Source organism: Lactuca serriola, chromosome 4 (assembly GCF_051521515.1).
Source record: "Lactuca serriola cultivar US96UC23 chromosome 4, Lser_US96UC23_V15, whole genome shotgun sequence".
NCBI lineage: Eukaryota > Viridiplantae > Streptophyta > Magnoliopsida > Asterales > Asteraceae > Lactuca > Lactuca serriola.
In genome coordinates, this window is record NC_136411.1 from 129,627,712 (window position 1) to 129,639,697 (window position 11,986).

General features: G+C 36.8%; 2 protein-coding genes across 2 annotated transcripts; both read left to right on the top strand.

The window, feature by feature from the left end:
* Positions 1–4,253: 4,253 nt before the first annotated feature.
* Positions 4,254–5,324, top strand: LOC145098804 (uncharacterized). Its single transcript, XM_079036408.1, has one exon. The coding sequence runs from the start codon at positions 4,254–4,256 to the stop codon at positions 5,322–5,324; it is 1,071 nt and encodes a 356-aa protein (XP_078892534.1).
* A 2,850-nt stretch (positions 5,325–8,174) lies between these two features.
* LOC145100354 (pachytene checkpoint-like protein) lies at positions 8,175–11,591 on the top strand. The gene is made up of 14 exons (XM_079037658.1): positions 8,175–8,437; positions 8,753–8,816; positions 9,210–9,316; positions 9,438–9,505; positions 9,643–9,746; positions 9,833–9,937; positions 10,061–10,150; positions 10,242–10,317; positions 10,392–10,461; positions 10,556–10,626; positions 10,720–10,810; positions 10,899–11,026; positions 11,100–11,231; positions 11,307–11,591. The coding sequence occupies exons 1-14, from the start codon at positions 8,287–8,289 to the stop codon at positions 11,436–11,438; spliced, it is 1,389 nt and encodes a 462-aa protein (XP_078893784.1). The 5' UTR covers positions 8,175–8,286; the 3' UTR covers positions 11,439–11,591.
* The last annotated feature ends 395 nt before the right edge of the window (positions 11,592–11,986 follow it).

An 11,986-nucleotide genomic window follows, 5' to 3' on the forward strand; every position in this document is an offset into this window, starting at 1 on the left:
TCAATGGAGCTAAGATCTAACATCCATGGCTTCTGGAGAATATCATAAGCTCAACTTTAGCTTAAAAGACCCCAAAATGCATAAATAACACTTTAAGTTGGATCTAGCATAAAGAATCATCAAGATGAAAGCTTTTTACCTCAAATGACTTGCTAAGATGAAGATGACCCTGGATCTACAAGCGCATGCTACTCCCAAGCAATCTCTAAGTGTTCTTCTTCTCCTACTTCACCAAAAATACCATCAAAACTCACTTTCAAGCTCAAAACTCACAAATGACACTTAAGGTTTCGTTTTAGGGTAGAGAGTGATGAGGGATGATCAATGGAATGTCCAAAGATGATATAAGTTGTTTAAATAGGGTGCAAACCCTAAAAAATAGGGTTTACCCCTGCCTTGCGTACGCCGTACGTACTCCACGTACACCCCGCGTACGTGGATGAATCCCGCATCCAGAAAAAGAGCTAGTACGCTAAGCGTACTCATAGAGTACTCCCCATGTATTAGCTAGGCACCAAAACATAAAGATTTTGCATTAAGGGGCTAAAAGGGAAACATACCAAATTAAGAATGTTACACAGGTCTTCAAGATCTTGCCACTTCTCATGAGCAGAACTTTGTTTCTTGAGGACCATATGAAGTAATGGTTCAAATATAATATCAAGCATCCATATTTGCACGATATAATCAATTAGGCCCCATTCCTCCGTGATAACAACAAATTTTTTCAGTTGGAGCTTTTAGATGATCAACCATTCCAAATCCGGTGTAGTAAGTCTGAAATTGTTTTCTCCATGCATCATAGTTAAGCTTTTGTAGATCAAGAACGATGAGTATGAATGATTTGATATTTGATATGCCATAAGATTTATTTGAATTGGCATTGAGATTGGATGTTGATGGTTGCACCATGACTCAAATAAAGTGAAGAAAACAGAAAAGAACTTGAGATTGACAGAAGGTTGAAGATAGAAAAGAATCAACTGAGAAGGGTTTTCGTCAAGAAAGAAGAATCGACGACTAGGGTGAGAAAATTTAGGAGGCCTTTGATACCATGCAATCTTTAATATCTTCCCATAAAATTAACCCTTCTCATTATATATATGGGCCGAATACCAAAAATATGGGCTAGACATAATACAATACATCAAATATACATTAACATTCTTTACTAGATGTTGCATGCCCTTTAATCCTGATTAGAAACTCGTCAAACACTCCTTTCCATTCATAGATTCCCACGGGCCACATCTACTCCTTTATTGTCAATTTGTCATGACCCAATATCAATTTAAGTTCTAACAACCTTTAAAAGGACTAATATACTTTGGAATCCTCATCTATAAGAGAGGAGGGAGCCATTCCCTCCCAATCCACTGAACCCACTGTCACATCACTTTTTCTCCTTTATTTTTTTTCATCTTTCCCAACCCACAACACACAGAAACACTATCTTTTTAAACCCACTAAACTCATTCAATTAAAAAAAATACAAAACAATCAAAGGTAAAATCTTAATTAGCAATAGAGTTACCGGCGGTACCATTCTCGCTTCAACAGGTTGGTTAATTGGTTTCACTAACCCACTTCATAATCTCTCTCTGCTTTCTCTCTCTCTCTCTCATTTTCTCTTGTACCATGTGTTTTAAAACTTATACCTTAGTTGTTTTGCATATTTTTTTTAATTAAGTGGGTTGATTAGGTTGAGAAAGATATGAATTTCATGTGTTGTAGGTTGGGAAAGATGAAGAAAAAAAAGAAACAAAAATTAATGTGACAGTGGGTTCAGTGGGTTGGGAGGGAATAACTCCCTCCTCCTTAATTATTTATTTGACCATTTATAGTCTCCATATTTCATCTTCCATGTAAGTCTTAAGAGGATGCACATGGCGGAGCCAGAAATTCTGATATGGGGGGTACAAACATTATCAATATATATATATTCTATGACCATCCATGCAGTAGCTCAACTACAAAATAGTGATTTTTGTCAAAAATAAATAAATAATAATGTTGTTTTGTATGTTTTTTGTTTTATATAGTGCACCTGCAAAATACTATCACACGGTGAAATGTTTCATACGCTGAATTAATAAAGCAAGTATTAATATGATTGAAATATGTAAACTCTAGTGCGCGGTGGCGGAACTAGATGGGGCATTGAGGGTACTACAGCATCCCTAAAAAATTGTTTTATGTATATAAAAAAATTTATTTGTAAACATGTTCTATGTTATTTTACCCCCAGCTTAAGATATTATATCATGTTTTTTAATGTCCCGGATATGATAAGCACATAGAATATATATAATTTTATTCAAAAATACGTTTTAGATGTAAAAATGCTCCCACAGGAGTCCAATGATCAAAATACCCCAAACGGTGAATGGACGGAAGTTAGCCGGAAAACAAAGCCCCCTCATCTCCACATGGAGAAGACACACGTTGTCTCATACTATGTCTCTAACCTTACAGAGGGTGTTAGAAAATTCAAATCAGAAAGGTGTTTGAAGTTTTTGGAAAAGTGGTAGACATATACATCGGAGGTAAAAGAGATATATTTGGATCTATTTTTGCGTTTGTCAGATTCGAAGGAGTAAGATATCCAAATTCGTTGGAGAAAAGCATGGCAAGAATCAGATGTGAGCACTGTATCTTGAAATTTAATATTGCTCGATACCAAAAACAGCCCAACCGCGACAACATTTCTAATGCAAATATGCCTAAGCCGCCTTTGCCACCCCCTCCACCACCCCTACACAAAATCACAACTTTAGAACTAGAGTACAAAATTGACTAAGAACCTATGCAGAGAAGGTCACTGGTTCTTGTTTTAACATATCTCCAGTACATGTTAAACCATTCGCTGCTTGCCTTAGTTAGGATGAATGTGTGCTGTCAGGCGAAGTCATTAGTGCCCAACACATCTCTAATATGACCACACTTCTGAAACTGGACAACAATGTAAGCGGTAGAATTCACTACACAGGTGGTCTCAAGATGTTGATCAAATGCATTAATCCACAAGAAGCAGATGCCTTCTATAACAATGCTGAGAATTGGAATAGATGGCTCTCCTGGCTTAAGAAAGGTTTTGACGACAGTGCTGAGTTTGAAAGAATCACATGGGTTAGGATCTATGGTGTTCTGACAAGATTTCGATCAAATGCTAATTACACTAAGATTGTTGAGGCTTTTGGCAAAGTAATTGAAACATACGGAGGGAACTGGGATGCACTTGATATCTCCACTGGCCATGTGTGTCTACCCACCAATTTGAGGAAGATGATTAATGAGGATGTTGATATAAGATACGACAATATGATGTAAAAAGTTGGTGTTGTGGAATTTGATAGAGACTGGTCTCCGTTTGATGATATGCATGGAGACCATCACTGTTTCAAGAACTCTGAGAATCTATCTGTTGATGATGGCGAAACAGGCTCAGTTAATTCACTTGAGACGGACGACAATGAAGCCTTTGACGATGGCATATCGGCGACATGGGAGGGCCCTATCAGAGACGAAATTGAAGATGGAGAAATTGTGGAAGAAACATACCAAAACAAAGGTGTAGCTAAATCTCCGGCGTCGAAGCAAGTGGTTCCGCTGGTGGATATGCCGATCAGGGTATCGCCGGTGGTGGAAAAATGTAACGACACATTAATGGAAAAAGTTGTATCGTCGCCCATATTTAAATTTAATTCAGGTACCGAGGTATTCTTGAACGTCGTGGACCCGATCCCAGGTAATCTGGTTACTCCTAATGTTGACCCGACCCAAGTTAATAAATCCGTTCCAATTTTGGCTCATGAGCCCATTCCAAACATAAAACTTCCTGGTGGGGACGATTGGCCCATATCGCCTGATCTGATAATTGGCTCCCCAAAATCTCCTCTATTTGGTAAAGGTGAATCCTTAGATAAGCGTCGTAGGATCCTCAACGCAAACACACGAACGACTTTGGTGTTGTTGCAAAGATCGCTTGACTTCGACGCATGGCCTCCACTGCCTTCTTCGTCTGGTCCTTCGGTGGTTCGATTTCATGCCTCTACCCCAATACATGATCTTAACAAGTCGGTCTCGCATAACGACCCCACATCCAATTGTTCTAATCACGATGAAGATACCTCATCCAATGAAATCTCCAGTATTCTCAAGGTTGGTAATGATGTGGGATTCCAGATTACTCGTGAAGATCATGTGGTCCAAGAAGTGGTTAGTAAAGGTGTTGGTGTTGAAGACAATAATCAATGAATTGTTTATGCTTAAATGTCAGGGGTTGTGGAGTATCGCACAAGATAGATTGGATTCTCAGGATAAAAAACTCTCAAAAAGTAGACTTCGTAGGCATACAAGAAACATGGGTCGCTGATCCAAACGACATAGACTTTACTGGTGCTTGGGGTAATTCGAATTTTGAGGTGGCTTTCGTCAATCCTGTTGGTAGATCTGGTGGCATTGTAAGCATGTGGGACCCGATGATTTTTGTTAAGTCTCATATTTTCTCTTCCAGAAACTATTTGGCAATATATGGGAATTGGAATGGTATTCCAGGTACAACAACTCTTGTGAATGTTTATGGCCCTCAATCCGTATGTGATAAAAGAAAGCTATGGGAGGACTTATTAAAACTCAAAAGAAGTATTAATGGTATTTGGATTTTCTTCGGTGATTTCAATGCGGTGAGATACGATTTCGAGCGGTTCAATTCAAGATTTTGTCGAGCTACTGCTAGAGATTTCAACAAATTTATAGTAGACGCGGGTCTCCAGGAGTTCAACCTTGGTGGTAAAAAATTTACGTATCTTTGTGATGATGGGCTAAAACTCAACAAGCTTGATCGTTACTTAGTCTGCTCTAATTTCATCGCTCACCAACCTCTTACCATAATTATTGTTCTACCCCGTGAACATTCCGATCACACTCCTTTGATCCTAAAGCCTTCAAATCAAGATTTTGGACCCACTCCATGTAGGTTCTTCAATTCATGGATACATAAAGATGGTTTCAAACACACCTTTACACAAGCATGGAACTCGTTTAGGGGCTTCGGAGCACCTGACATGTACCTTAAAGCAAAATTAAAATTTGTCAAGAAGAAAATTATTAACTGGCGAAAGTCCGAATCGGATGTTGAATTTAAGATGCTAACACAAATCAAGAAGAAGGTGGAGCACCTGGAAATGATTGTCGAATCCAGATGCCTAACAGATGCTGAAATTAAAGATCGTATAGCTTATAACTCCAAAATTGCCGAATTGGAAAATTTTCTAAGCAAGATTTACAACAAAAGCAAAAATAAAATGGTTGGTGGATGGTGATGAGAACTCACATTTCTTCCATGGAGCTTTGAAGAGCAAAAATAGGAAGAACAGATTGCATGGCTTGATCATAAATGGAACATGGAACACTGAACCGGTGGAGATTAAGAAGGAGATACACAGATTTTTTGAAGATAAATTTAAAGATAGGTGGCCAATTAGACCAAAGTTACTATGTCAGGGTTTTAAAATGATTTCTCAGTCAGAGTCTGAATGCCTCGAGTCCCCGTTTAAGACTGAGGAAATTAAAAATGCTATATGGAGTTGTGGTGGTGACAAATCCCCAGGTCCTGACGGGTAAACCTTTAATGTACTGAAAAAGCAATGGGAGTTAATGAAGCATGATATCATTCAGTTTGTGCTCCACTTTAAAAGACATGACACCTTCTCTTTCGGTTGCAATGCATCATTCATCACACTTATACCGAAAATTAAAGATCCATTGCTTCTCGGAGATTATAGACCTATCAACCTTATTGGTTGTATGTATAAGATAGTGTCCAAAATTCTTGCATCAAGATTGAAACAGGTGGTGGGATCTGTTGTCGAGGAGGTACAGTCAGCATACATTGAGGGGAGGCATATATTGGAGGGTCCATTAATGGTCAACGAAGTCTACTCTTGGGCAAAGAACACAAAAGAGAAATTGTTTATGCTCAAAATCGACTTCGAAAAAGCTTTTGACTCGATAAACTGGTCCTACTTGGACTCTATGATGGAACAGATGGGTTTCAGCAACAAATGGCGTTTGTGGATTCAGGGGTGTCTTAAAACCTCCAGAGCATATGTGCTGGTTAATGGTTCTCCAACCGACAAATTTGAAATCACCAAAGGCGTTAGGCAGGGAGACCCGCTCTCGTCTTTTCTCTTTATAATCACTATGGAGGGTCTCAATCAAGCCATCAACAGTGCAATAGAAAAGAAACTCATAGCCGGCATCACACTACCCAACAACGGACCTTCAATCTCGCATCTATTTTATGCAGACGATGCTATTTTTATGGGCAAATGGGATGCTGGCACCATAAAAAAATCTAGCAAGAATTCTGAAATGTTTTCATATTAGCTCAGGCCTAAAGGTAAACTTTCAAAAATCACGATTATTTGGTATTGGTGTCTCGGATATTAACCTTCAACGTCAAGCACAAGTTCTAGGTTGTATTCAAGGAGAGTTTCCATTCAACTATCTTGGTGTGCCCGTGGGGGCAAATATGTCATTAAAGAAACACTGGAGACCAATAATCAAAAAGTTTCAGTCACGACTATCAGTTTGGAAAGCAAAAACCTTATCTTTCGGTGGCCGTCTCACATTAATCAAATATGTACTCAATAGTTTACCCACTTATTACTTCTCCCCTTTTAAAGCACCTGAGGGGATCATTGATGGATTGGAAAAACTTCGTAGACGATTTTTGTGGGGTGGTGATGATCTGAAATCTAAGATACATTGGGTTTCATGGTCAAATGTAGTGGCTGACAAAGTTGATGGAGGTTTGGGAGTAGGGACCTTGAAGGCACAAAACCTTGCATTGCTAATTAAATGGAGGTGGAAAACTAGGACTGGAGATTCCTGTTTGTGGAAAAAATGCATTAATGCTATACACAACTTAGCCAAGAAACCGGTCACTGTTATTGCAAAGAAATCATCCAATGGTACCTGGTGTAATATCGCTAAAGCTATTAAGTCCCTTCCTACATTTGATGTGAATCACCATGAGTTATTCACTTTAATTCCAGCTTCCAAAAATAGTTTTTTGTTTTGGAAAGATAGGTGGTATGGTGAATTGACACTCCAAGAGCGTTTTCCTAGACTGTACAATCTAGAAAAAGTCAAATTATGCTCAATTGTGGATCGAATTCAAACAAATGGTTTCAATTGGAAATGGAAAGTGCAACAAATGGATGATGAGACGTTGATTGATTTGGACGAAATATGCTCCCTACTTAGTAATACCTGCATGATTCCTGTCAACAATGGTTTCCAATTCACCTTAAACTCGGATGGGAATTATACGGTTAACACTTTAAGGAGACTGTTAGATTCAAAATCAACAGTCTCACAACATGATGTTCGTATTGATTGGTCTAAGGTGGTTCCGCTAAAGATTAGATGTTTCATTTAGAGAGAAATGAAAGATAAGATTCCAGTGGCCTCAAACTTGGAAGTTAGAGGTGTCAAAATGCAATCAATTCACGTGTCCGATGTGTAGCACTGAACGAGAAACTAGCGATCACCTGCAAATAAAATGTAAAGTGGCGAAGGAGGCACAGGAATGGATCTTCAAATGGTGTCAGATATCTGCCCCTCAATTCAACAACGTGACATAGTTCTTACACTTTGTGGCAAATTGGGATAATTGTCCACGGAAAAAGGAACGACTGAATGCAGTAGCATATGCACTCTTATGGTTCATCTGGATGACTAGAAACAACAACGTGTTTAAACAAACAAGGATGTGGCCGAGACAAATTGCGGATGAGGTGATCTCCCAAACATATATGTGGTACAAATATAGAACTACTCAGGTGTTGAATAGGTGGATAGATCGAAGTATATCTCTATTTTCTTAACTTTTTGTATTACGATCTTGTCTTGTTTTGTATTTGCTCGTGTTTTTAGCTACTTGCTAAGCATGAGACCCCATTCTATATTAGAATATATTTGCCGTTTCCAAAAATTAGGAGAATTTAGTTATTTTTTACTTTTATTTTTTCTTAATAAATGCATCAAAAATAGCTATTTCATTATTTCCTATTTAAGTTATAGCCTATAGAGTTGTTACGGAATCGGGTTAAGCCACATGCGAGCCAAAGAGGCAACTCACGCACTCACGGTCTATTCATGATTTTTTGCAACTATCTTCCCGCGCTCATTTTAAACAGCAGAAAGAAGCATACGCTTTTTGGGAAAGTCCTAACCTAGGGTTTTACAGCACAAAATTCCCAATCGCAACTGCTCACCATGGAAATGACAACGAGTACTCCAATGGAGATCTCCGTTCAAATTGTCACCAATGGAGACGCCCCTCACGAACAGACGGACGCCGTCCCTGATTCCGCAGTAGATTCTTCCCCACCACCGGCTGTGGCGGAAGACAAAATCCTCATTTCAGGTATTATGAACTCTAAAAAGGCGTATGTAACACCTATTAGACTTGTGTATGATCGATAGCAGCTCGTCAGCTTCAGCAGTTGCCTGCAGCTAGCTTCAGTGGTTGATGAATTTAAGTTAGTTAGTCAGTTTCTATGTTTTTCCTATAAACTCTTCTTAATAGCTGGCAGTTGATTTAACGCATCCAGTTTTCATCTTCTTCAAATGCTCTCTGTTGTCATTCTGTTCATGTTCTAGTAGCGCACCTAATTATAGACGGTGTTGTACATTTGATGTTTTTGAGATTACAGAAGCTGAAGTTTTGTAATTGTTGTAGTTGAAGTTTGCTTGAAGCCTTCTAGCACAGCTCGAACGGAGGATGTGAAATTAGCTGTTGAAAGGTAATTGCTTTCATGAACTGCATATATCTGTATTCTAGAGATACAAATGTATTTACTATATGCAAAAAAACGATTACTAGTACCTTAAAGTTGAGCAAATTCTTCCTTTCTACTCCCCCATCTTTGAAAAATAGCCCACTTACAATATTGTTTGAATGTTAATGAAAACTATTCCTGATTAAATACAATCAAAGACTATTTATGCAATCATTAGATTGTAATTCAGCAACATCAAGTTTTCCCTAAGATTAATTTATAAAGCAACTTTTGTAAGAAAAAGAAAGTTTGAAGTCTATTTTTGGGGATCTAAAGGGAATTATTGGCATATGCAAATGCAACTTCAGTGCTGTGAACTAGTAGAACTAAAATCTCCAGCTTTTTTATTTTGTTCAGAATGCTGGAAAATAGGAATTTAAGCTATATTGATGGTCCAATCGATATACCTCAGGATGACACCTTTTTGAAAGACAATGTGCAAAGAATATGTATTTGTGACACAGGTATATGTTTTACCCTGTATTCAAACTACCATCATTGGAAAATGGTATGCTATAATTTAATCACCTAATTGTTTTTATGTATAATAATGTCCTCAATATCATTTATTTATCTTTTTGGCAGAGGAACGGGTCACAAACCATGGTATTTTGTTGTTTTGGCAAGTCAAACCTCTTGTGCATGTCTTTCAGGTAATTTGATATTCTGTTTGTTGTATATGTTTATGCAATATGGTTTATATTTGCAACTTATTACTTACAACATGTTTATACTCATTTAGTTACTTTTCATTCATGATTATTTGGATATATTGTTGTTGCTTATTCAGCTTAGTGAAGAGGGACCTTGTGAAGATTTAGATGGGGATAACCAACTTTCCAGCTTTAGTGAATGGATGCTTCCTGCAAAGGACTTTGATGGCATGTGGGAAAGGTTAGAATTCATGAATCATGACTTATTTTAATATATTTATAATAGAATGATTTGAATTAAAGCTGATAAAAGATTTGATTCTGCAGCTTAGTTTATGAATCTGGTCTCAAGCAACGCTTACTAAAATATGCAGCAAGTGCTTTACTTTTCACTGAAAAGGGTGTTGACCCTTTACTTGTATCATGGAACCGGTAAGTTTTGGAATTGAAAACAAAACACAACATGGAATGGAATGGAATCTCAAATTCCGATTCCACTGGAATCCATGAAACAAATACACCTTGACTCTAATGGCATTGTTATAACTTTTGCAGTATCATTCTTCTACATGGTCCTCCAGGAACAGGCAAAACATCATTATGCAAAGCCCTAGCACAGAAACTGTCAATACGTTTTAGCTCCAGGTCTGTGTCTTTTTCCATTCCCATCAATCACTGATTCCATTCCTTTTATTCACTAAAACAAACTTTTATTTATTTCCTGCAATTAAAACAGATATCCACATAGTCAGCTCGTGGAAGTCAATGCACATTCATTGTTCAGTAAATGGTTTTCTGAAAGTGGCAAATTGGTAAATTCACAGCTTTATTTTATCTCAGATTAGCTCATAATCTCATTATATCTGACTTGTACACATGTTTTCAGGTTGCCAAACTTTTTCAGAAAATTCAAGAAATGGTGGAGGAAGACAACACTCTGGTATTCGTTTTGATTGGTGAGAAGTGTGTGATTGTGTATTAAATTAAATTCTTACTTTTTTTTAATCATTGAAGAAAAAAAAATACTAATAGCTTGATAATATTGTGCAGATGAAGTTGAAAGCCTAGCAGCAGCAAGAAAAGCTGCTTTATCTGGCTCAGAACCTTCAGATTCTATAAGGGTAATTAACATTTTCTCAAAAAAAAAAAAAAAAAAAATTCTAACCTTTTTGTTTTTAAATAATAAAATACCAAGTCGGATATTTGTTTATTAGGTGGTTAATGCTCTACTGACTCAAATGGACAAATTAAAGTCCTCACCAAATGTCATCATTCTCACCACATCCAACATAACAGCTGCTATCGGTATGTTTTTTTTTTCTTCACAAAAAAAAAAAAAACCTTAAAATCCCCAAAAATGTCATCGTTTTGTCTCATTTTTCATTTCTTGTAGATATTGCATTTGTTGATCGAGCCGATATAAAAGCATACGTGGGCCCACCTACTCTACAAGCACGATATGAAATACTAAGATCCTGTTTTCAGGAGCTTTTAAGAACCGGAATTTTGTCCACTTCTCAGGTATAAAAAAAATTATAAATTTATACGTTTCCTAAAATACTTAATTAATTAAAGAATTTGCATTTACACATAGGATGATGACAATGAGTTAATTCTTCCGAATTATGCTTCTTTAAAAGACAAGCTAAATTCAGCAACACCACAAGGCTCTGAATACCACTTGAACATATGGAGGCATTTGATGGAAGCTGCTGAAGCATGTGAAGTGAGAAAAACAAAAATCTATTTCTTTCGTAATTTAAATAAAAGTAATTATTAATTTATATTTATTTATATTCAGGGATTGAGTGGAAGATCATTAAGGAAGCTTCCATTTTTGGCTCATGCGAATGGTGAATGTGACGACCTCACAAAGTTCTTGCAAACAATGATCAGCACTATCAACAGGGAGCGATCTGAGATACCTGATTAAGTGCGTCTGTTTACTTTCAGACACTTTGTGAAATATGGATTGCTTTTGCTTTCTTCAGTGCTGAATCTATTGAGCTTGTGAATATAGCATAGGCACTTTATTTCATTAAAAAAAAAAAAAACTTGAACTAATATACCTACAATATATTCTTCATCTCAATCTTCAAAAATATAGAATGTTATAATAAGAAAAGTAAAGATTAAATATTATAATGAAAAAAGAAAGAATAAAAATATTTGTATTTTTCGTGGTTAAGATTATAATATATCTACGCCCACTTCATAAAAGACAAAGAATATAGTAAAGAACAATGCAAAGAAGTAGACCCTCATGATATTGTTGAACAACACTTTTTGAAAGAATAATAAAGAAAGCCTTAAAGGTTAAGAAACCTAAAAATGAAAGATGTAAAAGGTTGATAATACAATATTCTTTCTTAGCCTCAATAATGACATTCAATTTGTATAATGTGGAGAGAATTTAGGTGTCACTAAATTGATGATGACACATATAATAACAATTTAACCAATAATAGCAAGTGTTATAGC